The sequence below is a fragment of the Planococcus citri genome, chromosome 3 (assembly GCF_950023065.1).
Source record: "Planococcus citri chromosome 3, ihPlaCitr1.1, whole genome shotgun sequence".
Lineage (NCBI taxonomy): Eukaryota > Metazoa > Arthropoda > Insecta > Hemiptera > Pseudococcidae > Planococcus > Planococcus citri.
Window position 1 is genome coordinate 49,869,810 of NC_088679.1, and position 27,481 is coordinate 49,897,290.

General features: G+C 33.0%; 2 protein-coding genes across 2 annotated transcripts in view; both read left to right on the forward strand.

The window, feature by feature from the left end:
- Positions 1–21,208, forward strand: part of LOC135839157 (follistatin-related protein 5-like) — a 61,030-nt gene extending 39,822 nt beyond the window's left edge. The window contains exons 4-18 of the mRNA XM_065355058.1: positions 4,678–4,813; positions 8,538–8,759; positions 8,923–9,269; positions 12,666–12,806; positions 12,903–13,035; positions 15,219–15,503; positions 15,981–16,078; positions 16,338–16,533; positions 16,631–16,752; positions 18,062–18,199; positions 18,270–18,485; positions 18,588–18,738; positions 18,838–19,038; positions 20,142–20,288; positions 20,397–21,208. Coding sequence (XP_065211130.1) covers positions 4,678–4,813; positions 8,538–8,759; positions 8,923–9,269; positions 12,666–12,806; positions 12,903–13,035; positions 15,219–15,503; positions 15,981–16,078; positions 16,338–16,533; positions 16,631–16,752; positions 18,062–18,199; positions 18,270–18,485; positions 18,588–18,738; positions 18,838–19,038; positions 20,142–20,288; positions 20,397–20,626 — 2,763 coding nt within the window. The 3' untranslated portion in view covers positions 20,627–21,208. The remainder of the gene's footprint in view (positions 1–4,677; positions 4,814–8,537; positions 8,760–8,922; positions 9,270–12,665; positions 12,807–12,902; positions 13,036–15,218; positions 15,504–15,980; positions 16,079–16,337; positions 16,534–16,630; positions 16,753–18,061; positions 18,200–18,269; positions 18,486–18,587; positions 18,739–18,837; positions 19,039–20,141; positions 20,289–20,396) is intronic.
- A 2,162-nt stretch (positions 21,209–23,370) lies between these two features.
- LOC135839228 (probable serine/threonine-protein kinase clkA) overlaps positions 23,371–27,481 on the forward strand; it is a 32,232-nt gene continuing 28,121 nt past the window's right edge. Inside the window, exon 1 of the mRNA XM_065355160.1 lies at positions 23,371–23,523. The gene's annotated coding sequence lies outside the window, so the exon portion shown is untranslated. The remainder of the gene's footprint in view (positions 23,524–27,481) is intronic.

Genomic DNA, 27,481 nt, shown 5'->3' on the forward strand with positions numbered 1-27,481 from the left:
TTTCAAACGTTGTCAACACCAGGACTCGCTAGAGCTTGTTACTATTCAAAATGCACAAAAGGGGAAAAAAATCAAAATTTTACTCGCGTTAAATGTAAATTAATCCAGTTGGTGGACGTCGATGTTCTTTTTTGCTGTGCAATCGTGCAATACGACAATCCTACATTCATTCATGATAAATTCGTATAGTCTATTGTATTTGTACCATAAAGTTTATTATAAGAAATTCTGGAAACAATTTTCCTCTTTTTGACTTTCATTCAAAGTGGGTACAGTACAGCGCATTATGGTGCATTACGCGTACTTAGACATTAGACACACGAGCAAAGAACCGCATAACGTTCACACTTTAACTTAAGTCAAGCATTAAAAAATTTTGCATACTCGAAGAAAAACATGGAATACATAAGTTGACGCTGTGTAGGTTTGGCTTTGTTTTTGAAATCGTCTTCGTTAGGCAAAATTTGCCATACAGACGGCTGTGCTGCGTACAATAAAAGTAGTTTTAAAACTTGAATAAACCTCGAGCCTTGCACATAGATAGGTATAGTTAGGTACCTCTACCTTTTAACCAACCTTACCTACGGTATAGGTATCTTTTTGATTAATGCAAGCGAGCTCGGGTACAGCCCGCTAATAAAGAATATTAGGCAAATTTTCAAAACAAAGTGTTTCATATGTGTGCAAATTTTGATACGGAAAATTTCTCGTACCAATTACTTTTGTAATTAGAAGACTAGAAAATTTGCATGCACCGGCATATGCCTTTGGTATTGTATTTGTACGTTACGGTATTTCAATCGGAAGCGGCGTTTCGCAATCATTTTTAATGCACATTAATGCTGATAACTTTTACGTCTGCGTCTGCTGCCAGCTCTGGTGGTATAATTAGGACTCGACGTTGTATAAGGTAGGCTGAGGCACTCGTACCGCTGGTGCTGGTACGAAAACTCGATCAGAATGAATTTCAGAATTAGTTTCTGTTAATTTATGTGCATGCGATATGGAAATATGGTTGAATTGATTTTTACACGCTTCACTAACTCGGCGAATTAAATATTTTAGAAGTAAACTTTTGTCACACATATATTTAGAAAATTTGTCAATGTTGGGGCTCAATTTATGGCAAATGGCAACGTGTTGGCGTGGCGCGGTCGATATTGGGGTACATTTTTAATGAACGTATCAGTTTTAAAGCAATTATTTCAGCCATGGCTCACGCTGACATCTTTCAAAATGTTTGCAATCACGAATTACCTATCCTCTTTATTTTGGTTTTTTAATATCGTTTCAAATTCGCGTGAAAATTCTATTTACGTTCTACGACATGAATAGATACACACTGCGTATGCCATATACCTACTTATAGGTACCTATACTAAACGATTTTCATCATTTTAATGAATCCTTTTGTAATTTATAAAATAGCATTTGATTTTTTTCCCTCTCATTTTTTAGCTTCGCAATATTCCCGTATTATATCGAACAATACCACGTTCCACGCTAACAATGAATTTAGTTTCATTATTTAAACAAAATTATCCACGAGACCTTTTCGTTATTCGTATTATTTTAATAATTCACTTAATAAAATATTGTACTCGTAACTTTTGTCTTGTTTGAGATTCATTATCGAATGAAAGAATCAAGGTCTCGAAATTATCATAAACTGTGCTATATATATATTTTTTTACTACCTAAATTAAACGTACTTTCATGATATCTACCTACAAATAATCTGCATTATAAACACAATACCAAAGTTCAATTTTGATCTGGTTCTTACGAGTTATTTTCTCAAGCAAGGGTATACGAAGTATTTCAGACGTACTTGTTTCTTATCTCTTTCATCTCATGATACAGCAATCAAAACCATAGTCTAAGGGTGGATGATTTTAGAATAGTCTGGTATTTGGAGGAGCAGAAATATTCCCCATTTTGTAACGAGAAGAAATGTTTGATAAAAAGAACAATGAGGTGATCCTTACGGATTTTGTCCTGAGGCAAGGTTATCAGAAGTGAAAGAATGTTCAGAATATTTTTTGGGGGAATGGTACCATTCATGGGGATGATAGTTGAAGAATATAGTTGAAATTCAATGAGGGGGGAGGGTTCCATTAGCTCATATTAAACTATGGGGAGATATTCATAAAAGATATGATTAGCTAACATCACTTTTCAATGATTTATTAAAATTATTTTACATAAAAATTCCATTATTAACAAAACTAAACTTTTCAAGAGGAAATGTGAGTGGAATGAAATCAAATTGTGATTTTATGATTGCCATACTCCTAAAATGTCAAAAAATTACATTTGAGACATTTTGCAAAACATTTTTTTAAAAAAATGTATAAAATAAATAGGTATGGTAGGTACTTACAAATCTAAAGGACTGAAATTAACTCGCGTTCGCTTAAGAGTCCAGATGGGGTCAAAAACAATCGCAGTTGATCCCAAGTGGAAATGAAAGTCAATTTTAGGAGAGAAAATTTTGAGAACTGAATTATAAGTTGCTGAAATCGATTACAGCGTCTTCTGAAGCTATTCGTATGCTCAGAAGAAAAGTTGACTTTTGCTTCAGGCTTCCAGATTGGTTTGGAAGCGGTCACAATCAATTTGAGATGGATTAATTAGGAAGAAACAGGGTGGAAGAAGTTAAGAAATTGTTGTTGAAGAAATAAGAAATTTTAGAATTTTTTCAAAATAATAAATTTCAACTTATCTAAAGCTTTGGCGCGATGGTGAATTTTTAATGTCCTCCCCATCACTTGTTTTTTTCCAGAGAAAAATATTGAATTAAATTCTTTTCAAATTGCCATTTGAGGCATTCTCATTTTATGAGAAATATTTCACTTCGAAAATAAACTCCTTTAACTTCCAATTTTTGGATAATTTGTTGGTCTAACGTGCTTCTGCTTATGAAGCAGGGGTTCTCAGGGGTTGTCCAACAAGTGTGCCAAAGCTTATGGGTGCTCGAGAGTGGAAGTGTGATGCAGGTCAGCTTTAGTAATAAAAATCCCCAAAAATGCACCAAAGTTGTTTGAGTATACTTGTGACCCTCCTCAACAGGAATATTGTATTGGAAAAAGTAAAAACCTCAAAATAGTGACGCTAAAAAAAAATCAAAGAAAAGTTGGTCGTGGTAAAATTTTGGAAAACCCGACGATAGACAAAAATATCGTTCATGGCAAAGGGCCAAATTTCTATTTTGGTTTGTGATGAGCTACTGTTTAATTTTTTTGGAGGGGGTTGATGGGTTAGTTAACTTTGATGCATTCGACTACTCTTGTAGCTTGGTTTACCAAAACTTAAAAATTCATCAACGTATGAAATGTTGATCCACTATACGATCGAAAGACCATCAAGCTTTACAGATAATATTCATTTTGAGGGAATTTTGTCCAGCTGTAACTTCACAATTAGTAATAGGTTCAAAGTGGTAGATTCGGGTACGTGGTTCTGTTTTTAAAAAAATGTCCGAGAGGAAGAAAGTAAAAACGTACGTAATGAAAAAATGACAGAGGAGGAGGTGATTGGAAGGGTATACGGCGCAGCGGTGAAAAATACATATATATAAATCGCGTATTTACGGCAAACTGAGTAGGCAACTTAGTTTACATCATTTTTCACTATGCATTTTTCATAAGATGGGTTAATTTCTGTTCTCAAATCTTCCAGTCAAATCCAATGAAAAAATATTATTCAATAAGTACTTATACTTAATCAACTCCAAGAAATTTTCCAAAGCCCATTTCAAAATCTATAATAAAATAATGAACAAATTTTTTAAAAAAGAATTTTATCTACATACAACTTTTATTTTAAGATCATAAAAGTGGTCGTTTTCATTTTGAGATAAAATTCTGGAGAATGATGATCTACGAATTGTACATAGATAGCAATTTCTGATATTGCTAATATACAATAAATTCACATACAACATTACTTATTTGTTTTAAAACCGAAACACTTGGGTAGGTATGATGAATCCTCATTCAGGAGTTATTTTGTGTTGCATTAAAACGCCACCTGAATTGCTGATTTAAACGTTGTCACATTTGGGTACTTGGAGTAAACAATCTAATTAACATTCGGGGGAAAAAACTCGGGAACAAATCCCGTAGGAAGTCAAAAAGCATTCAGATTTGAAACTAACAACATTTTGTCCCTTCAAGTGGAAGAATTGGAAAAACTATCTATTGTTCCAAATGTTGTTTTGCTGGTTGTATAATTATTGCGCTACTACCATTCCACTAAACAGAAGGCTGAAACTAAAACCAAAATATTCTGTGTAGATTTAGGCAGTTACTCGAGCGAGTTAGAGCAATATAGGGGTAGGCGCCAATCAGTTCTCGTTAATGGAAATCTTCTCTGGTAATAAAAATGTGTGCTTACCAGTTTATCGTTGATTTACGAATTATGAAGACGAAAACTGTCGGGAAATTTCGATAATTTATGCACCACCGTAATAAAAAAGGAATCAATTTCACTTCAATCTCTCCAGAAAGTACTGGTGGTGAACCTACATAAAATACACCGAAATTATCCATCGTTATAACGTACCTACACGTAGATGTAAGCTCTTATAATCGTATGGGAAATTTGAATTAAATTCACAAAACACGAATATAAACTAAGGGAGTATTAACGTATCTATTTATAAAATTTTTCCAGAGATCAAGGCATCATCGTACGGAAAATGGAATTAGTACCGCTTCAACCGTTCGGATTACTACTCCGGTATCGTACTTTGGCTCGATATTAGAAGATGATTTTTTTGATTACAATGCAGAATCATTAACCAGGCACAGTGAGTTTGTTGTATATCTTTAAAACTTTATGCATGCTTTTAGTCGCGGTATTAAAGCGATTTAACTCGGAATATAAACATAAAATAGCCGATTTTTCCATTTTAAAAATCATACCGATGTATTTTTTTTTTCTTAAGTCGTAGAAAACACCTACAGTATATCCTACATCGGGGTAGTGTAGGTATTATGTTAATCCCGGTAAAATCCACACGAATATGATACGTGGGTATTCTTTTTGCAAATTATCGTCTCAATTTTATTTTCATTTTAAAGCCCGTTAGTCAAATTACTCAGTCATGTGAACAATTAATCACATTATTTTACCAAGTTTTTTCTGCCTTTCTTTTGATGAAAAAATTTTTATTTCTTTTTTTTTTTTCTAAAACCCTTTTCAGATATTTGATTAAATTTATTACGTGATCCGAGTTTTTTCAAGTGTATCATGCAAATGCACAGTGCTTTTGAAGATTAGATATTTTGTATTACCAGCTTTAAAAATAACTTTACGGTGCCACTAGAGTGATTTTAATTGGTTAAAAAAATTAGGTAGGAAGGTAACTGTATAGTGTGTAGGTACATAGTTCAATATGCCCTACTTAAGAAGAAACTTCCTCTGTATTAATATTTTCACGACGTGACCGACGCCGCTGCTACTAAAGATTGCAAATAGAGTGAAATAGATATTGGTCAGTGAACTGTATCGAATGAAGATGGAATGAATTTTATTAATGCCGTTTGTCGCGACACGTCGGGTCGTTTTTATCGCCGCATTATTCAAGTTATTTGTTGAATATGGTTAGCATTCGAGGGAATTTATGCAATTTTTATGACGCACATTTTCTACGTTTCGTTGAAATTTAATTAATGAAGGTGGTTATTTTCATCGAAAAATTACCGCAGAAAATTGAATAAAAATAAGCGTCCTGGTTCGTTTCGCAAAAATACAATAGTTTACAAGAAAATATCGATTGGGAATAAAAAATTGAGGCATAACTAATAAGCTGAAAGTTGGAACTTTTTTTTTAGGTCATTATGTAACGTTAAATTTTGACTTCTTCAGAAAAAAGTTTGTGGTTGAATTATTCTACGTTAATTCAATTTTTTTTTTCAATCCAGGGTTCCTCAATTCTGGCTGAAAAATTTGTAAAAGCTATTGTCGTCGCTATTTTTACGATACGTTTTTGGGGAAAGGGATAGCCAGATAATAAAGAGGGACTTTTATTTTTTTCACTCTTGCAGATTACGAATAAGATTACAAATTTTTTGATTTTATTAGATACTTTGTAACTAGAAATAAGGTTATTACTCCTAATTTTGACGCTCCAGGTTCGTGTTTCCGGTCTGGCTTGATGCTCGTAGTATTTTTTGAAAATTACCAAAAACGAAAATCGAGTACCTAGATGTCCAATTCAAGTAATTCAACCAAAAGTAATCGCGAAAGAGGATTCTATCTACGAGTAATACAGAATTTTAGACTGAACTTGAGAATAAAAGTCCCCCCCCCCACAAAAAAAACAAAATGTTGTCTTTTGCAACATATTACACGATATTAATCTAAAATTATAGTAGATAATTAATGCAATACCTAGGGTATTTTTTTTAATACTTAGTTAATGTGTTAAAATTATGAGGCTTACCTTTTACCTTCTGGAGGTTTGGGGTGAAAATTCTGGAAGACCAACGAAGGGAATCCTTCAAAAAATCTGACCATGCGCGAAATCAGAGGACCTGGATGAAATCGGGTTTGATTTTATGATAGGCAATCCAACGGTGTTAATAGAATTGCATACCCTGTTTGCCGTAAATATAGCGTATCAAATATTTACGGCGAGTCGAGTACGCAATTCTATCGACTGTTGTTTTTCTGTGATTTTTTAAAATAAAATTGTCGAACTATGAAAAGCTCTAGCTCATATCTCATGATTGGATATACATACTTCTACTTACTTATGCTTGAGCATTTTTTACGTAATTTTGAAGAAAAGAAATGAGTGACCAAAGTTGTCGAATTTTGGATCTTTGACTTGAGCCATCACTTTTCTACTGATTGTGAGGGTTCAAATTTTAAAATTTACATTGAAAATTAAAAAAAAGTTTTTCGATTTTTTTTATGATGATTGATAATATTATACCCGCTTTATCGCATTATTTTTGCAAGTCATGCAACCCCCCCCCCCGAAATATAAAGAAATTCAAAAAAGGTTCCCTTATTACTTCTTAGTAAATAGGTATCTATAATTATCGATTATCGCCAAAAAATTGTTTTTATTATAATATTTTTTATTTCTTATATATTTTTAACGTAAATTTTAAAATTTGAGACCAACTCCCGCCCTCTCCCGAGGTAGAGAAGTAATGGTTCGAGCAGGGGATTCAACATTTTTCTTGCAGTCTTTTGAGGTCCCACTACTACAGTTTAGGGAATTTTCCCCACAATTTTTCAAAAACAAATTAGGTACCTACTGTACTTTGAAAAAGGAGCAATTCACTTTATAGTCCATCTTCGACTTTGAAGGAATTTATCATAAAAATTTTTTGTCTTATTGTTCATGATCATGTTTCTAATTGATGAAAATTTTCATCATCAAAAAAAAAATTGTAATAGTGATTTTTTGGTTGCTAAATTTTAATATAAAAGAACGTGTTTTTTATTCTCACTATACGAGCGCTATATTGATTGTACTCGAATCTTGTGGTTTGACATTCACTCACCATACACAGTCCTTGGTGTGTCTATATTCAAAATTAAGAGTGCTTTGAAATAAACACATATCTGTGCACTCTGAATTTTAAAATATGTAGATAACATAATGTATTATGCTCTTTGGATATTTTCTACGTGGAAAGTTGGGTAGGTAGGTATATATTTTATGCATTACCATCGAAGATATCCCTGAAAGATTTTTATTAATTAGGATCACAATGTGGTAACACTGTAGAAGATACGTACGTAGTGGATAGTGGTGGAAATGCGGCGTTATTTATATTTAAAAACAGAAAACATAAATTAACACGTGAAAGTACGTGTATCCTTTTTTATTGAATACATAAAAATTGAAAAAGCTTGACAAAAAAAACAATTATGTACATAGAAAAAAATCTTCACTGATGTTTAGATAGTGGTGATTGTGGTGTGAAAATACCTAAATAGGTAGTAGGAACATACGTAGATACCTACGTCGCAAAAATATCTGTCTCCTTTTAAAACATGATTTAAATTTCTCGACGTTTCAAAATGACCTAAAAAAAACCACTTTTCAGCATATGATTTTCCATCGTCGAGTCACCTATTTAATCGCCGAGCGGTTTATTTACGTAGCAAATATTTTCACGTTTCGATTGCCGGAAGTCATCGAGTGCTCTATTGTAAACTCGTTGATTCGGTCAAAAAACAAATTTTCTTCTTATTTCCCAAATGGTTGCAGTTCAAATCGTAAGATACCTAAACGGCAGATTTAATCAAAATATATTGCCCAGCTGACTCGTAAACTTTTTTCCCTGTGAAACTGCGTGAGCGAATTGATGTAGTAGGAATTAAAAATACTTGAACTTGATGGGCCTATAATCCCGCATAAAATTTCAATTTAGCATGCTGGCCAACACGCCTGCCTATCTGTAAGGCAACATGGAGAAAATTGTTCAACTTCGCAAACTTTTACTGGCTATAATTTCAACTACGAACCAAGGTTGGCGAGCTTTAATCGGTGAATTTTTTTCATACAGATCCTTGCTTGGTAAAATATTGCGGTAAAGGAGAAGAATGTATCGTGCAAAAAGGAGCGGCGGAATGCATCTGCCAGAGGCAATGCCCAAAAATAAAAAAACCTATTTGCGGCTCGGATGGGAAATTATATCCGAATCATTGCGAACTTCATCGTACCGCGTGTTTAACATCGAAACCATTATTCGTGGATCATAGTTTCGGGTGTAGTTCGACTCCTTCAGGTATAAACTTAGGTAGTCAGTACACCGTACACATTATAGGCTACGTTGAATTAAAACCTAAAAAGGGTTTCGTAAAAACCACGTCCTATACGGATATAATATTACACGGGTTAGGTACCTATACAATATGCTTAGTGGAATAAAACAAAAGTATATTTTTCAGACGATGAAACAGACAACGTTGCAGAAACCAATGGAAATTCGCTAGTTAAATATAATGAAACAGCCGACTCTGTCGTTTCGTTAGTTTCTAATCGAAAAAGCTCGATAAAAACAGAAAATCCCGTATTTATTCTTGATTACCCGGCCGATAACAAAAAGGAAAATTCTACCCGAACGACAGATTCGTCTTATTACGATTTCGCATCAGATAACGCCGCCGCCGACGACGAAGATAATGAAGACGACGTTGATCGAAATGATTTACAAAAACAAAATAACGAACAGCAGAAACACAAAGAAGAAACTGAAAACGAACAATGTACAGCTCAAGAATATGAAACAATGAAGGTAAGTAACAGTTTAAAATGTCGTCGAGAAAAAGACTCCGCGCTGTGTGACTGTGAGATTGATGTTGACTCGGCAAAGGTAATTTTTGTTTGAGTTTGTATATTTTTCGGGGTGTCGCGCCTTTCCCACGTCTTTCTCTCCACTTAAAAAAGTAGGCAGATAGGTACTGTACTCATTTTTGAAAAAAACTTTTCTTCTCACTTTAACTACGACACCGAATAGTCGTTGCAATAAAATTACCATAACGTAACAAAGCAACGATGACTTTGTAACAAATTTATCATCTTTTGATATTAAACGTATCTTACGTATACGCAATATACAAGGTGTCCCATCAAACGTCTGTTGTGTAACAAAGTATGAGAATGAATGCTTGTCTAGAAAATAGGAGTTAGGATGATATTCTGCGTATATAATTGAGTGAGGGGGGGGGGCTATTCAAACTACCTACTCAAAAACGCTCCAGAAGATAAGAAATCAGTGCAATTCTGGGGACACCTTATACGTGTGTTGTTGGTATGTTAGAAGCTTGACAAAAAAAAGACATTCAATAAAACTTCTGTTAAAAAAATTAACTTGTAAGTATAGTACCTATCTATTAAGTTTTCGGCAAAAAAATTTAAAAAAAAATAATGCACAAAAGTACTTACTTATTCATCTTTTGTAAAAATTCGCTCATCAGGATATTCGTCGAATTTGCACACTTCTACTGCAAATTTGCAATTGATGTTGAAATTGAAAAAAAAAACAATTCAAATCACTTTTTAACTGAATTTGATTTTGAGGTTACGGCGAGGAAATTTCTCTGAATATGGTAACTTCAAATCATATTTTGCTTAACGTAGGTAATAACAATTTTTTCAAAATTTTGAGAAATGAAAATCCAATTTTAAGATTTCTAAAGATGTGAATTCACGTTCAAAATCTCAATTTCAAAATTTCAAAAAGTTCTGCTTTCTATGTTAAAAAAACAAAAATTAACGTTGAAAATGTTTTCTCATTGCCTTTTTTTTCAAAATTTTCTAAATTTAACTTTAAAGTTTGCATGTTGAAAATTATTTTCAAAATGAGGTTTATTTTGAAAATTTCAAAAACTTAATCCTGTGTTATTAATGTTAGTTACTTTTTTTCATTGTCTGTTTTTCAAAATTTTGAAAATTTGATTTTGAAATCCATATTTTGTTTCAAAATGTGATTCAGGTATTTTCAAAATCAGAAAAAAAGGTCGAAATATAATTTTCAAATATTTAAAAAAACGAAGAAAAATTCATCATAAAAAAATTTCAGTACTTTCAGTCTAATTCTAGAAATCAAGGTTTCCTTCTTCCTTGCTTGCCCATATTGGGACATTGCGACTACAAAATCCCCGCAACTAGTTCCCTCCAGCTATCTCTGTCCTCTGCCTTTCTCGTGCATTCTCCCAGTGACATTTTGGCAGTTTTCTTGATTAAGTTTGTGTATTGGTGGGTGATCTTCCCCTTCCCCTCTTGCCTGGTTTTATGTGGCCTTGGACTGTCAGTTTTTCCAGGTTGTTCTGTCTCACGATGTGTCCAAAGTAGTGTAATATTCATCTACTGGTGACTGTGCTTAGCCTTTCCTCTACGCCGAGTTGTTGAAGTATTGACGCATTTGTTCTTTTCTGGACCCACGATATCCTTAGCATGCGTTTGTAGCAGTACATTTCAAATGCGTCAATTTTATCTTGATCTGCCTTGCGTACTGTCCAACATTCTGACACATACAGGAAGATGGAGAAGACTAGTGTTTTTACAATTCTCAGTTTTGTAGCCTCCGTAATGTTGTGGCTTTTCCATATCCGGTTGAGCTTTATTGCTGTCTTTGCTATGGCCAACCATCTCCTAATTTCTCCCGCTGAGCCGCCCTGATTTGTCAAGTCCTGTACAACCTCTATACCATCAATCTCCAATATTTCAGGTCTGTTCTATTGCTCCCTGTCAATTATCATGATTTTTGTTTTTCCTTTGTTGACCCTCAGACCTGCCTCATTGCTGGCTTCTTCAATTTTCCTGAGCATTTCTTTCATCTCATCGATGGTGTCTCTGCAAGCAGGATTGTGTCATCTGCATTATCTTAAGTTTAATGATGTCTTTCCTCCAATTCTGACTCCTTTTTTCCAATCCTCTAGGGCAGTTCTCATTACCCATTCTCCGTATGTGTTGAAGAGAATTGGGCTGAGTATGCATCCCTGTCTCACTCCTTTTGCTGTATGGAAATGATTGGTGAGCTCTCCTTCAACTCTCACCTGGGACACGTTGTCCTCATACAGACACTCCATGAGATTGACAATAAGGTGCTCTGGTACTCCGAGCTTTTTGAGGTCTTGCCAGAAGGTGTATAATTTATCACCTACCTATATATTTTTCAAAGAAAATTGATTTTCAAATATTCGAAATTTCAAACGTTTTATTTCAAAATTTTCAAAAATCTTGATCAAAATTTTATTTTTATCGTCTACCTGCACTTTACTGCGCACCGTAGGCAGTTATGTCATGTATAATATTGTAGACCTGATACGCACACTTTGCATGCTAAGCAAGGCTTAGCTGCCTTGTCTCGAAGTTACGAAGTTCATTTTTAAGATAAACATCACGCTCATCTGAAGTTGATTGATTATAGTTTTCGGACACCCTATACATATTGAAATGGGAAAATTTTTATAGCAATTTTCTTATTTTGTGTTTTCATTTATTTTGTGAAATTTTCTCGTAGGTAATTATTTTGAAATTGGGTCCTATAGATAGAAATATTTCTGGTCATTATTTCGACGTCAAAATGTAACCCGGCAAAAAAAAAAGTTTGAATAGAAAATTGTTTCATCCTACCCGGGTGTGCAGTACATAAAGCTTTCATTAAAATCCGTTAATTTCTAGCCCTTGACATTTAACGCGCGCTTTATAAAGTAAAACAATCACCTCTGCTGCTTGCTTAATTCATCATTTAAATAAAACAATGCCATTTTCGTGCATTATGAAATCATTTGGGTGTCTACTGTCTACTCATAGCCTAAACATGTCGCAAATTTCATTTGGCGAAATAGAACTACCTACGTAGGTAGGTATACAATTGACATTTTATGCACAATACCGAAGTTACATGCGCCGAGGACATTGTTTTTGATAGACCTATCAATTCAAGGAGTAGGTTACTTAAGAACTCGAACGTTTAGGAAAAATAGATTAAGTGTGATTAAGAACACAGTGAGTAAACAAAACACACGGAAAATGTTAATGGGTTTCGAATTAGAGCATTTATTCAGTAAAAGAGCCAATTTTCAGTTTGACAAGAGAAGTATACTTACGCTAACGATAAAATTATTTCACCTAGGTAACGTCGCCGCGCCGTAGTCTAATTTCTATATCGTGTTTAACTTTACAGGATAATTTGTTATTAATAAATCAAGTGAAATATATGCACCATGAGGCATGGACAGGTGGTAAAGAATACATAGTGAGCGCTTTATTTAAATACCTAGATGTTGATGCAAATGGTTTACTGACTGAAGAAGAGCTTATCAAAGTATGTAGATGTTATTCTATGCATAATACGAGGTAGCTACCTATATTTACCAGTTCCTTAAACATGTCATTTCTAAAAGCTATGTTTGTAAAATAGGTTTCGAAACGAGGTGATTTAAGAAGCGTTTCGAGCAAATGTCATTTAATGAGTTTGATTTCCAGAGAAGATATCGACAAAGATAATCGATTAGGCTCGAATGAATTTTACGCAGCATTCAGTAAATTATACAGTAAGTAATTTCATGCTAAAATTATTATTGTAGAGAGAAATTTTCCAAATTAAATTCGGTCTCATTTTTTGATCAAAATTTGCGAATGGAGAAGGAAAAAAAGAGTACACAACATTTATCTAGCAATAAAGTTCCATCAATTTCAATTTCAAGGTTGAAGGAAATGCGAACATGACCCACATATTTTGTAAAGTGTGTAAGTGTACATATATTTCAGAAAATAGGTTGTATAAATTTCAACCAACTGCAACATAAAGCTTAGGGATTACCTATATTTCATGAAAAATTGCGTTAGATACCGAATAACTCTGCCCCTTCAGATCTTAGAAGCGGCAATCCTATTTACTGTAGTGTAATTTGGGTTATTTTATCTTCATACACGAGACCAGAGGCTGCGAGTACGAAACACAAAGTACGATTTATGATTTACGTTTAACTCTGTTATAAAGACCATAATGGATCATTTCATATCGAATCATTTTCAGCCAGTAGAAAAGGCAGAAAAGTCGTTACATTTTTTGATATCTTGCATATGTGATGAATAAGTATGCTAAATCATCCGTCGATCACTTACTTTTTTCAAAAATCAGAAGAAGGACAATGAATTAAATTTTCATAGCCATACCTGAAGATTTTTTTAATCGGAAAAAATGTCAAGTCTTGTAACATCCTCCTCCCTCCACGTCCTTCTATTACCATAAAATTCAGTTTCAATGTTTTTATAAACCGAAAATTTTGTTTTACAAAATGTTTTCCACGAAAACCGAAATCAATGTTTTTATCATAGGTAATCCTATGTTTCAGAGGAGTAGGGGTGGAGGAGAAGGAGTTGAATGCAATTTTTATATTTTTTGAACTCGACTCTAGAGGTCGGAAATACTCGTAGCAGGTTGTAAACTAAATTCAAGTCTTCTTTAAGTATGTGAATTTTGATATTTTTTTTCGTGAGAAATGGGTTGGATTTGAATCTTTTAAAATTCCCCAAAAATCAAAAAAAAAAACTTTAGCACTTGGAATTTTTGCTTGCGATGTATTTTGGGATCTTTTTTCGACTCTCCATTTGTCGAGTTCGCAAATTTCTGAGCTAGTTGAATACTTCCCTCGTCGGTATTATTGACGAGCTCTAAAAAATAATATACCCATTGATCAATAAAGTCGGTCGACTAACATCATTTACAGCCGACTCACATTCAGCGAGATAAAAAAATATTCCAAGTTTGCTTCGCCTTATATAAACCGCACATCCGCATTCTTTTTCATACCGAAACTGAATCACTTTTATTTCTTCACTCAATTGTAACCGTAGCGCTACATCGACATTCAAAACATGTTCCAAAAAGTGTAATGTTGCTATTTGGACGTTTTTTAGCTATTAAAGAATTTACACATAGATAAAAACGTGCTCGCAAAGGCAAAAGAACATTAAAACGACTACGGAATCGTACCTTTTTCATGTCCGAGTGTGTTACACGCTTTTAAAAAGTGCAAAATTGAAAAAGTGATAACAAATTACGAAGATATTTTGGGAATTGTGTAAGTAAGCTTGAAAAAAAAAGAGGACTCGGTACAAGATTAAAAATGTTGAAAAAGTTAGAAAGGATGGCAGATTAGTTCAAGCTTTGTTCAACTTAACCTAAAGTGACAGCTTGCAGTTTTTAGAACCATTAAAAAAAACTCCTTACAATTTTCGTTAGCGACCGCGAATATTTCCTACGTAATAATGGTGATACTTTCATACCCATAACAAAATTCAATACAATAAAATTGGTTGAATTTTTTTTTATTCGAGCCAAAAAAAAGAGAAAAAAACTAGCAAAAAAAAAACGTGACTAGAAATCATAAGTATGAAAATGGAAAAACGAAAAGTTATTTCATAGCAACTCGTTCGTAAGTTTTCATTTCCGCTTTTATTTTTACTTCGCATCGAAAATGTATATACTCGCTAAACCAATGCTGCAAAACGCGATGACCCTCGTATTAGTAGGTAGTAGGTACTAGGTACCCAGTTATCCACGCAGACACATATCCACATACGATTACCTACGTATACGATAGAGTGGGAATATTTCATTTTTCTCCCTCGCCAACCAAAGAGAATTTTTTTTCTCATTCGTAAATCCAATTTTGGTCAAAACGAATTTCAATATTTATTGTTCATTCTGTTTTTTTTTCTCCCCCGATAGGTTTATCTGTAGTTTCACTGGACAAAGCATTGGAAGTAAATCATTTGTCAGCCCGAGTTGGGGATAACGTTGAGATAAAATGCGACGTTACTGGAACTCCTCCGCCGCCTATAGTTTGGCGCAGAAACGCCGCTGATTTAGCCTCGCTGGGTGAAGACGAAGTCCGGGTTTTCAGTGATGGAGCTCTGTATTTGACACGCATTCAGTTGGTACACGCTGGTAATTACACTTGTCATGCTCAACGGAATACGGATGTCATACAAACTCACGTTCTCACAGTTCACAGTATGTATTCCTTCTATTTTTTTTCCACCATTGGCGCTTATTTTCTTCTTGTTTGTTTTTTTTACACTATTATACATTATATGGTCCATCGTCGTCGTGTTGAACGACGAAAGTACGTACACAGGAACCGACTGCTGCGGGATTAATTGGGAAATTCTTTTGTCTCATTTTCGTTTGTTAAAAAACAAAAATATTTGCCGGGTAATGAAGCGTAAAATAAGAAGTTGAAAAACTCGACTTGAGCGAATTAAAATTTTAGCCAAGTTTTTGTTTTGGCGCATGTTTGCATTTGCCACTTGTCATTTTTCAAAAAGCACTCCCCATTTTGCTATCTCGCCTATCATAATATCACCATCTCATCTCTACCTACCATAAACAAACTTTCTCGAATCAATAGTTTTGCTTAATGCGAACAATTTTGCCTCGGTTAATAGAGATAATTCACCGGCTTTTTTTCCTGTTTTGTTTTCTCAACAGCTGTACCAGAAGTTAAAGTTACGCCGCGGATTCAATCGCGACGTCCGGGCGAAGAGGCTTCCATGTTTTGTCATGTCATCGGCGAACCGTTCCCCAAAGTAGGTGTAAAAATTATCGCATTCGTGTCCTGGTGTTAATTAACTTAAGAGTTGGGTAGTAGCTATATACCTACGAGTAGTATAGCGTTGAAAAATTCAAACGAAATAATAAAAGTAATTTAATTAAAAGGGATCGAAACGTCATCACGTTTACAATTCTAGGTTACCTACCTATCTACCTGTATCTTAGGTTGGAATTTTAGTCACGCGCGAATCAATACCTATATATCTCTCTACCAACACTTGATTAATTTTATAGGTTGAATGGCTGAAGAATGACGAACCCTTACGGTTGGATTTGATTAGGAAGTATGACATTATTGGAAACGGAACCGAACTAAAAATACATAATATCGAATACGCCGATACCGGAGCATACATGTGTCAAGGGTCTAACGTAGGTGGTCTCACCAGAGACATATCATCGCTTATTGTTCAACAACAACCTACACCGAGTAAAAAGAAATTCACTTATATTGGAATTTTTCATAATGTTCATGTAAGAAGTCAATTTAACAATAATTTAATCACGTTTGTGTTTTTTCAAATTAGCCGCACCTACGGAAGAGAGAAGATTTTTCACGTTTCACGATTGGGGTGTTGCCGTTTACGAGCCCAGTGCTTGTCGATTATATCATCAAATCCAATCTACCGATATAATTCCTGGTACACAGGTAAGCCAAGATCAATTAGGTACTTGTAATTATATCCCAAGAAGTGCTGCGAGGCTACTTTTTTCAAAAAGGGTTTTTAAAACCAAAAACTGATTTTCATTTTTTTTTTGGAGGAGAAAAATGGTTTTAAATAAGTTACTTAACTAGGAATATTATGCAAATTTTAAAAAAAAGTGTGATATTTCTCCCTAAAATTACCCTTGATGAGTGTTTTCTACTCACATTAAAATTTTTAGAAACGTTTTTTCAAGTTATTTCTTCAAAAAAGTTAGGTTTTAATGATTTTATTCCAAAAAATCAGCAATGGACATTTCCCATCAATAACTGTCGTCTCGTCCTGATGTTCAACGCAAATTAATTCAAATTATTAATTTGAAAACAAAATCATTTAATCTGAATCTTAAACTAAAAAAATTTTCTAGTTGAAATTCGATCAGTTGGAATTAAAAAAAAAAAAATGTCATGAATTTATTTTGATTTACTTAAGTTTAAATTCAATTTTTTCTAGAAAATCCAATTTAATTTGAGTACAAAATAAAGAGTCCTCAACAATTCATTTGTAGTGAAACTTTATTCAAATTTGAATTCCAAATCAAAATTCATCGGAAGTTAATTTTTGTGTTACCCAACTTGAATTTGAAATGAGAATTTGTTGAAAATTTGTAATTTTTGGTCAGGTTCCAAAATAAAAATTTACCTCGAATTCATCCATTTAGTAAAAGTCACATATTTCACTCAATTTTGATTTAAAATGAAACGTATTTTTCAATAACGTATAGGTACATATTTCGTAAAAACTTGATTCAGTATGAATTTAAAATTAAAATTAAGTAGGAAGGATATTGTTGAATGATTGCTTTTTTGTATGTACATCTACTTTCAGCTTTCTATTCAAAATTTGAAAATTTGAAAAAGTTGATAAATTATCGAGGAAGTGGTAAAATTTTGCAAAATCAAAATTTTACTCAATTCACCTCAGGAAATTTAATGCTCCCAATTTATAGATAATAGATAAGTATTCATCGATTTTAATTCTTGGAAAACCTAATTTTTCGAGAACCAAGTAGGTATAGGGCAAGGGCAAGGGAGGGAAGGGGAGGGGAAATGGTAGGACTGAACAATATTTTTTATCAAGTTATAATTTACCCTTCTTCTCAATTTTTCATAAAAACTGCAAATTTTGAGGAAATGCGACGGAAAGGTAGCCTATGCAAATGGGATACAGGGGACTTGAACGTGTTACGATCATAACACCTACAGCTGTACATTATTATAATATTCTTCGCTATAAAATTCTTTCAATTTTCAGGAATACGTTTGCGGAGACAAAGGGGTGAACTGCAGTTGGGGTCAAGCGATCAATGTAGCTAATCGATACATTTACGTCTCACAACCTTTAAAAGATCGAGTATTGGTAATCAGCAAAATACAAATGGTTGTCGTAGATGTAAGTATCTTTTCATAATTCGTCTCCCTGCGATACAATTTTAATTACTCTCAGATTTTTTTAACGACAGGTTGTAATCACCGATAATAATCCGGTAGCATTGCATTACATTCCACACCTGGATCAAGTATGGGTATTAAATTGGAGAAGTGTTCGAGATCAAGGGGTGAAAACTATTCAAGTAATCAGAGATGCTTCACAAAAACGAAAACATCATACAGTTCACCCTGAACCAATTGATGGACATTTTGATCTTGTTAGAGATCTTTTTATGCCACCTATACAGGTATAGTGCATTCTCCAGTTTTCAATATTTGGTAACAATGTTGAGTGATATCATGATTCATATCTAATATGTGTGTCTACGATGATGATTTATGTGTTGTAGGACATGAGTCACATGTTCAAATATGGATATGTTAGTCATAAAAATCAAAGAGGCTTGTATAAATTAGATTTAGCAAATATGAGATACATTCGCAGCATAGATTTAGCACCATACAACTGCGTTCCTAGAACTGTTCAGTTTTCAGCTCTATGTAAGTGATGAAAAAAATATAAATTCTCCCAGCTTCTTTGCAATATTGACACACTTATTGATAGAGGTAGGTACTAATTTATAAATCATCGCTTTTCAGATGGTTTTGTGGTACTCGAATGCGAAGAACCAGTGACAGGTCGTCCCACTGGTCAGGTATTACTGGATTACTTGACTGATACAGTAATCATGCAAAAACCGAATTTATTCGGAAAACCATTGGTGTCCCCTAACAGTAGAATGGTTGTGACATTGGACAGATCACGAGATGGTGCAACATTAATAGTACAAAAAGTCACAGGTCAGTGGACGTATTTTTATTTAAACGCGTCTTGTATGTACATAGTATAGCTATCATTAAAATTCGCATAGGTTAGGTATACCCAACAGAGTACTCGACAAAATAACATTATTATAAGGAAATCGCGTTAATGTTTATATAAAAGGTCTTTTAAGCAGATGGAAATTTTAAAGCTGAAAAACATTTCGTTAGCTAAGCGAAAGACAAAATGCTTTTTCTTCATTCATAAAAGATAGATAACTAAATTAATCTCGACTGGCGAAGTTGAAATTAATTATGTTCACGTTCTGTTCACTTTAAACAAAGGATGTACTGATAATGTCATAATTGCATGAATATTATCACCATGAAAAGGATGAAACACTACTTCTAAGTTCATTTGCTGTGTTTCCTAGAAAGTTGTCCGGTGACGACAAAAAAGTGCTGAAAAAAGCTCAGCGTTTTTCGATTTGATCTTAAAATTTTACTATTATCCTTCTCTAAAATTTCTCTCAATTTTCTATACTTATTTTTTTAAATTTGAAAATTTATTTGAAAAATTTCAAATCTGAGAATAAATAGGTATTTGAACTGAAAATTATAACTATCACATTTGCAAGCGTATTTTTTCTTCTAATGGCTGCCATTAGAAAATGGCTCCAAAGTATTTTCATCATGAAAGTTGAAAGTCATGAATTTTATTGAATACTTACGTATTTCTCAACCAGCGAGTTGAAAATGAATTACGCAATAATCCTTCTTCAATAGCCAAAAAATGAGACAATTCATTAAAAAAGTAAATTACATAGCCTTTTTTTTTTTTTTTTGTTGAAAATTTCGTAGTTTTATGTTATTTTTTCCCTCCACTTCTGAGCCTTTTAAAATCATGCCTGAATTGTAAATCAGTTTGGCCCCTTTACCCACACCACGCAAGTTATGTTGCATTGAAATAAAATGAGATGCCTATTCTGAAGTTTGAAGGTGAAGCTGTTCACGCAGCATTAAAATGTTTTGTTTTTTTAAAATAAATTTTCAGAATTGAAAATACGTAAAAATCCTATCATTTTATTTCATATAATCAATCGAATTATTTACGAAGAATTTTTTCAATCTATATTTTTCAGAGGTTGGATTAAATTTCATATTTGATGTAAAAACCACGTTAAATATAAGCGAAATTACGTTTTATCCATCTCGTACCACACATGGTTATGATACGTATGCGAGTGCAGCCAACAAAGAAGACATCTTATTCTTGAACTTGGAAACTGGTAAGTTGCAATAGTTATAATTTGATTACGTATTTTAATAACAACGTGTCATAATGAAGACTTGATAGATCTGAGTATAAATATATCATTTTGCATGCAATTTGTCAGGTAAAGTTGAAATGATCACCGGAGTAGGAAGAGCAATGGATCCATCACTAGCTCAATGGGGAAATGGCAATCGACCCATCGTTGCATCTGGTATATTTGGACATTATTTGGTTACTCCAGCAAACGAAGCATTATTCGTGGTTAATGGTGAAACTCGAACTGTCAACTGTGAAATTGGAGGACTTGTGCATCCTAGAATAGTCGTTTGGGTAACGATGCAATTGCAGTAACTACAGCTAAAGCGAATGCAATTTTTTTTTAGGGGTGATCTCATTCAGTGGTACCTGCCTAACTTTTAAACTAAAACAAAACCTTAATTCGTGAAAATAATTTAAAAATTTTAAAGCGTCAATGTAAGTAAACAATTTCAATAGAATGTATATTATCAAAGAAACAAAAATGTCTTGTACCACTGAACAAAAAAGACACATTTATTTCAATGATATTTGTTCAATTTTTTGCCCATTTTTTTCCATTGTATATAATTGATGATATTTTGATATGATGTCATGTACCAAATGGAATGTTATGTTAATAATTTTATACATATTTTGTTAGTTGTTGTTGATTTTTTTTTTCAATTTTACACTTTTTCTAGTCAAGCATGAAAAAAATTTACCTACCTAGTCATTGTATTTATACGAAACGAAATATTTTAGTATTCGTTTTAATATCATAAAATACTCGTCGACTAAGCTTTTTTGGGCTTATTATTGTACGTTTGTTAAGATAACTATTTATTTTTACATATCAAACCAATAACGACATATTGTAAAGTATATAATATTTGTAAATAAACAAGTCATTTGTTACATGCTTTACCTTTGTTTTAAAAAAAAAAAATCCATCGTCGCTGGTAAAATTACATTTTACGAGAAAAAATCATATTTTAATAGAAAACATTAATTTTTTCCCACTTTATTAACAATGTTCGTTCTGATTACAATTTCTCTATTATTGTAGAATTAAAATCAAAACTTCGAGAAGAATTGAAGATAGACTTTTTGGCGAAAGTTAAATTACAATCCAGCCTTCACAAGTACAATGTTTTAAAGAAAGTTAGTCTACACATTCCGAGCGAATTACCTAAACAAAACTTCGAGCAAAGATAATACGTAGGTATCGTAGTGCACGAAGAATACGTAATTTATTTTGCATATGTTTATAGTTTCAAGGCGCTATTAATACTGCCAGGTACCTACCTACATCTCGTAGGTCTGCGTATTTTAATATTATGCACAGTAAATTGGATGTGGATAGCTGGATGCTTGCAGATTATTGCACTAACAGGAAAATAATATTGTTCTTAAAATATGAACTTATACATATTTTTCTGAAAAATAAATGATTATTATAAAATATAAATTATCATTCACAAAACGTGCCATTGAGGTCATACTTTTGAGTAGGTAGAGGTACCTTACGTGTTGTAAGATCTTGTATGTATTTAGAATCAATTGTTATAAGACTGTAAAGGTACCTAGTGGGTACGACATAAAATTAAAAGTGCATGGTACCTGCTTGTTTATCCTCTGAAATTATTTTCCAAAAAATCAACGCAACACATTTTTTCATTTTTTTTTTTTTTTCTTAAATTATACAGTTGATATACAGCGACATTTTATAATAAAAGTGAAATGCGTGCAAGAAAGTGTGTTGAAAAAATCAAGTTTTTGAAAAAAAAATAAGCAGACAAATTATGAATTTAGATATTTAAAAGAAAAAAAAATCAAGAAAGAAATGACATAAAGTAACTACTTAATCAGCAAAATAATACCTACATAATATAAATTCACCTCTAGACATTAAACCTTGAAACACCGATAAATACTGTACTGAGTACCAGGTATCATAATATCGTAATTCACTAAAAAATTTTTTTGGAAAATCCTCAACACGAGTAAATATCCACTTGAACTTAACAGTGGCACTAAATTATATTTAAGGTCATTTTAAAATAGTCCTATTGTAAAACCTCGACTACAATTGTGTACGTTACAAAGGTTCACACGAATTGAAGCTGTAAGTTCGTTTTTGTTAGCGTTAAAATGAGTTCGTTCCTTCAGATTTGTATCCTTTTGGGTTTACTATGTTTTCGTATTGTTGTATATTGCGACGATCAACTAACGCCACAAACTGGATTCCAAATTCCCTCGGCTTTAAACCAACAACCTCCTATGTCGATGGTTCAACAACCTTCTACGATGATGGGTGGCATTTACGATACCTTTAGAAATGCTTTTACCGGTGCTTTTGAACAATTTATGGGATGATATCGAGTAAGTAAAGTTGAGTTTGTTTTCTCTGTGTAAATCAATTTGGTTTAAACATGATCGATTTATTTTGTTTCGGTTGAGAAAAAGTTTAGCGCCTCATTAGTTTTACTTAATATTCGATGCTTAAGCTTAAGCTACTTATTTTTTATTTCGATGTAACTGTTGTTTTTTCCCTCAATTTTATTTTAACACGGATTAATGTGATTACTGCAGGTCAGTTTTTAAATTACCTAGATGGCGATTTCTTCAAAAACAGATAAACACTAATCGAGCGAAATCAGTACAACGATGGCTTGATTTTCAAGAAATTGAAAAAAAAACAAAATCATGTTCGTAAAAACTACAGCTAAGCAACGCACTTTAGACACATAGAAATATTTATTTTTTAAAGCTAAATCTAATTCACCTACGACATTTCACTAAATTGTGAGTACCTATTTACGAAAAACCACATGTAATTTTCTTGTACCGTATCAATATAAAATTGCACTCGCTCATATTAATAATTCAGATTTTTCTTTCCATCAATTTTAAATCCAAAAATTTGAAAGATGGCATCAATGTAGATACACCTACACAGGACCAAAAAGTGAGCTTACCTTTATTTAAGCACGCGGAAGATGACTTTAGGAAATAGGAACCTTACGTAAAACAGGATGTAACGGTAGAGATGGAATGGTAAAGGTAGATGCGAGGATCGCAGAAAACGAAAGAAGATTAGAACTCATCAACCGCTGGAACAAACACGTTAGTTAGTTCTCGATTGCGTAGATTATTTTCGTGAACCGGTTGTTCATTTCGTGGCTTTTCGGTGTACGTGAAGTTTCGCGACAATATTTTTACAATTATCGGTAAGTTATGATTTATTTTTTTTTTAATTTTTACACCATGGTACTTCTTTGTGTACGTTGGATAAGATACTTATCTAGTAAGTACCTGATCAAAAATTGAAAAAGATTTAGAAGAATCTCGTACATATTTTGGAAAATATATCATAAATCACAACGAATAGGTAGGTGCTTTTATTTGTTGAAAAATTTGTAGATAGCGAATCAGCAAAAACCTATTTTTTTCGTTTTGAAACTGATAAAAGCTGATTAGTGATTACAGATAGGTACCTTGATTTTAATTTTTTTAAATCATTGATAGAAATATTTACTTAATTGATCACTTGGGGATTTAGAGAATTACCCATCTACATATAGGTACCTATATTTTTTTTTTCAATTTAGATTTTTTCCGCTTTAATGATTTCGTTTTTTCAAAGAAATTCTCAAAAGCTCCCGGATTATGAATAAAACTACCCGTAGATTAATTAATTTTATTAGATACACGTGACGCAAAGAAATGTCTAAGTCGAGTTCAAATAAATTTATACTCGAGTGACCCCACAGCTAAAATTTTTCTCACTGCTTCGTAGCTGGAACAAATTTTTAAATATAAATTAGATCATTTAAATTTCTCGTGTAGGTACCTGTAAAAAACTAGGAACAGCTCAACTCGACGAATGTAATACTCACCTATAATTAATCACACTCGCAAAGTCGACGTTTCGCTTAATTTCAAATTTTTAAAACATTTATCATGTTATTTTAACTAGAATTTTTTTTCTTTCTTATTGGACTCCTGTGGTTAACGTTACATCACATGTGTATTTGTTAGATAACGCGATCCCGTGTTCGAAGAACTCGACATCGAGAGTCAAAAATAAATCAAGATTTTTGCAAAGTTAAATACTTTTTAAATGTATTAGGCAGGTAAATGAATATCAATTTACATGGTAGTATTTTAACAAACCGCAGATGAGGTGAGCAAGTTTAAAAAACCCAAACAAAGTATGTACCTACCTAACGTGTTTCCGTAGTTTAATGAAACTTGCTGAATTCCAGTGATGATTTTTAATAAGTACCAGATAAAAATGTGATCGAAAAATTGAATCTAAAGGCAGTTAAAATATTGGAAAAATTATTAAAGTGTTGAGCTGCTAATCCGAGGTGAAATGAGATCATTATTTTTAAAATAGAAATTTATACTTGCCTAGATTGAACTTACCTTCTTAAGCAATCGGGAAAAATTTTAAAAATATTTTTTTTTCATCGATAAAAAAGTTAAATAAGTGAGTATTTAAATCGCAACCTTGGAATAAATTATTTACAAGCATAAATTTTATATTATAGAAATAAGTACATTTTTACCTCTCTTGATCGCCATAAAAATTGCTGTGGTAAAATGTATTAAAATTATTATGCATCTACACATATGTACCTTTCAACCTATCTTAATTGAGATACCTGCTGCTTATCTGGTGTCTGTTTGAATTTTCTTTCGTGGAAAAGATTGCATTTATTTTGTACTTTGGAAATTTTTAATCGAATGAACGAGAAAATGCTGTTTAAAAATATCAACTTGGAAAAAGAATGGGTTTCTGGATGGCAAGCAGAGAGGCAGGGAAGCAAGCAGGTATAGAGTCGTGGAAAGATGAGGGCAAAGAAGATCATCTTTGTATCCGAGAGCTCGAGAGCTAGACTTCCACAATTCCTTTTGAAACATTAATTTTTATTATAATTCTAAATTATCCTACATATTATGAGACTAAGCTTATCTTAAAATGACGAAAAATCCTGTCAAATTCTTCAGCATAAACTTTCCTCCCAAAGGATACTCGACTTCCATTTTTCTTTGTTTTTTTAGTCTGCAAATACTTTGAAATTTTGAAGGTGTTAGAAGTTGGGCGAAGAGGGAAAGTGCGACGATCATTTCAGAAAAATGAATTAAATTTGAACTATATAACCACCTCTGAAAACAAAGCACATAATCAGTCACGTGCTTACAACATGAGGGTGGGGAGGAGTAATGGAGGCGGGTTTTTGAGGCGAGAAATTTGTTATGCATGCGCAGGGGCCATACATAAAGCTCAAAAAAAAATTGTGCAACATCAAGTTGAACTGTACAGGCAAAAAATTTTGTATACCTAATGTAATTTTGTATCTTTTGAACTTTTTTCGTGTGATTCTAAGTTTTTTTCAAAACTCAATTTTGTTCGATGACAAAATTTAGATTTTTCACCACAAACAAACAATTCTATTTGAAACCGACCATCAAAAAATGTGAAATGTGGATGGGGGGGGGGTGAAACACTTTTTCGAGTCTTCAGGTGTACAGTTCCTTTCCATGCCACTGTTGAAAGTACCTCAGGTACCTACCTATATTATTTGTACCACACGAAGTTTTAATTAGGTGCTTTGAACTTTTTATTCTTCTCCCTGAATTTTTCGCAAAAGGCACTAAAAACGTTGGCAATCCCATGTAGATGATTTTTAGACAAAATATGAACCACCCGACAGTATTAAAGCCATCAGTTTTTACAAAATAATCCATAGCATTTTTTTAAACGCCCTTCAGATCAAAATTTTCAAAACCAACAATTAGGTAATGCTTTCAACTTCCAAGGAAAAATGTCTAGCTTATGGTTTTTTGAAAATGAATTTTAAAAAGAATCTGAATTAAAAACCACGTGACTTCTCTTCTAATATTGAGCTTATGAAGATAAAAAAATTAGATCACTAAAAAGGTTCGAATTTCGATAATTTAGGATCTTTTTGGACATAAGAAGAGATTGAAGCTCATAAGGTACCTACAAAGCTAAATTGTTGTTGTTTTGAAGCTTGGTTTGTGTGTGGATATTAAAAGTAGCGAATTCAGCATGACTGACAGACTGAGTTAAACATGATCCAATGTATGAGTAAAAGCACCCACCTACTTACTTAACGAGTTGTAAAATCGTTACTCTTGTAACACAAATGTCTACCTCATTTGACAATTTGATCCTTGCACTTTTACTTGCAATATACCTCAACATACCATAGATACCGATGAACTAGACAAATAAACCAATTAATCTGTATTAATCACAGCAGGGTAGTGATTTCAAAATCTTACACTTCGTATCACGTTAGGTAAATTACATGTGCGAAGTTTCCTACATACGCAGATGGTAGAATATTAATGCCGAAAGGAAGAGAAAGGTGAGTGATTGGAAATGCATTATTAGTAAGATTACATATTTTGTACCCGAGTGTAAACTTTTGTATTCGATGGATTTGATCGAAAATATACCTACGTAATAATCATTAGTAGGTAATGTTGGAATAAACCCATTACCTACATCCTATTGTAAGTACCTTCACCTGTCTGCTCACTTCCACATATTAAATACCTTCAAAAATTTCGACAATAAATTTTTGTCCGGTGCAACTAGTTATTATTTGTAGGTACTCATGAGGTACAGAGTACAGACAGTGTAGTGTGTATATATTATGCAATTTGACCTGATAAAATTTCCTCCATCAAGTTTTCTTTTCCCCTTAAAGCGTACTATTCTCAAATTTCATTTAAAGGTCAAAAGTTGCTGCTCAGAAATAAGCCAATCACAGGATTTATTTATGAGGTCATGACATGATCGGTTACATCATTACATACTTATAATACGTAAACAAGCAAATCATTCATTCTATAGTGGCATTTCATTTGGGCGACATATGTACGTGGGTGAAATTGTTCAATATATCATTTGTCATCCGATGAACGAAAACAAAACAAAAAAAAATGAAGAAGAAAAAATATGTACACTCGTGTAGATAATAATTGATTAGCAGCGAACCGTGTGATATATTTTTCACCATTTTAAAAGTTTCCTCCGAATGTAAGCTCTAGTCATGCTAAATAGTTGTATTAAAACGGAAAGTTGATCTTTCACCTTTCCTTTTCTCACGTCTTCCTCTTACACGTTTAAATTTATTCATTATGTGG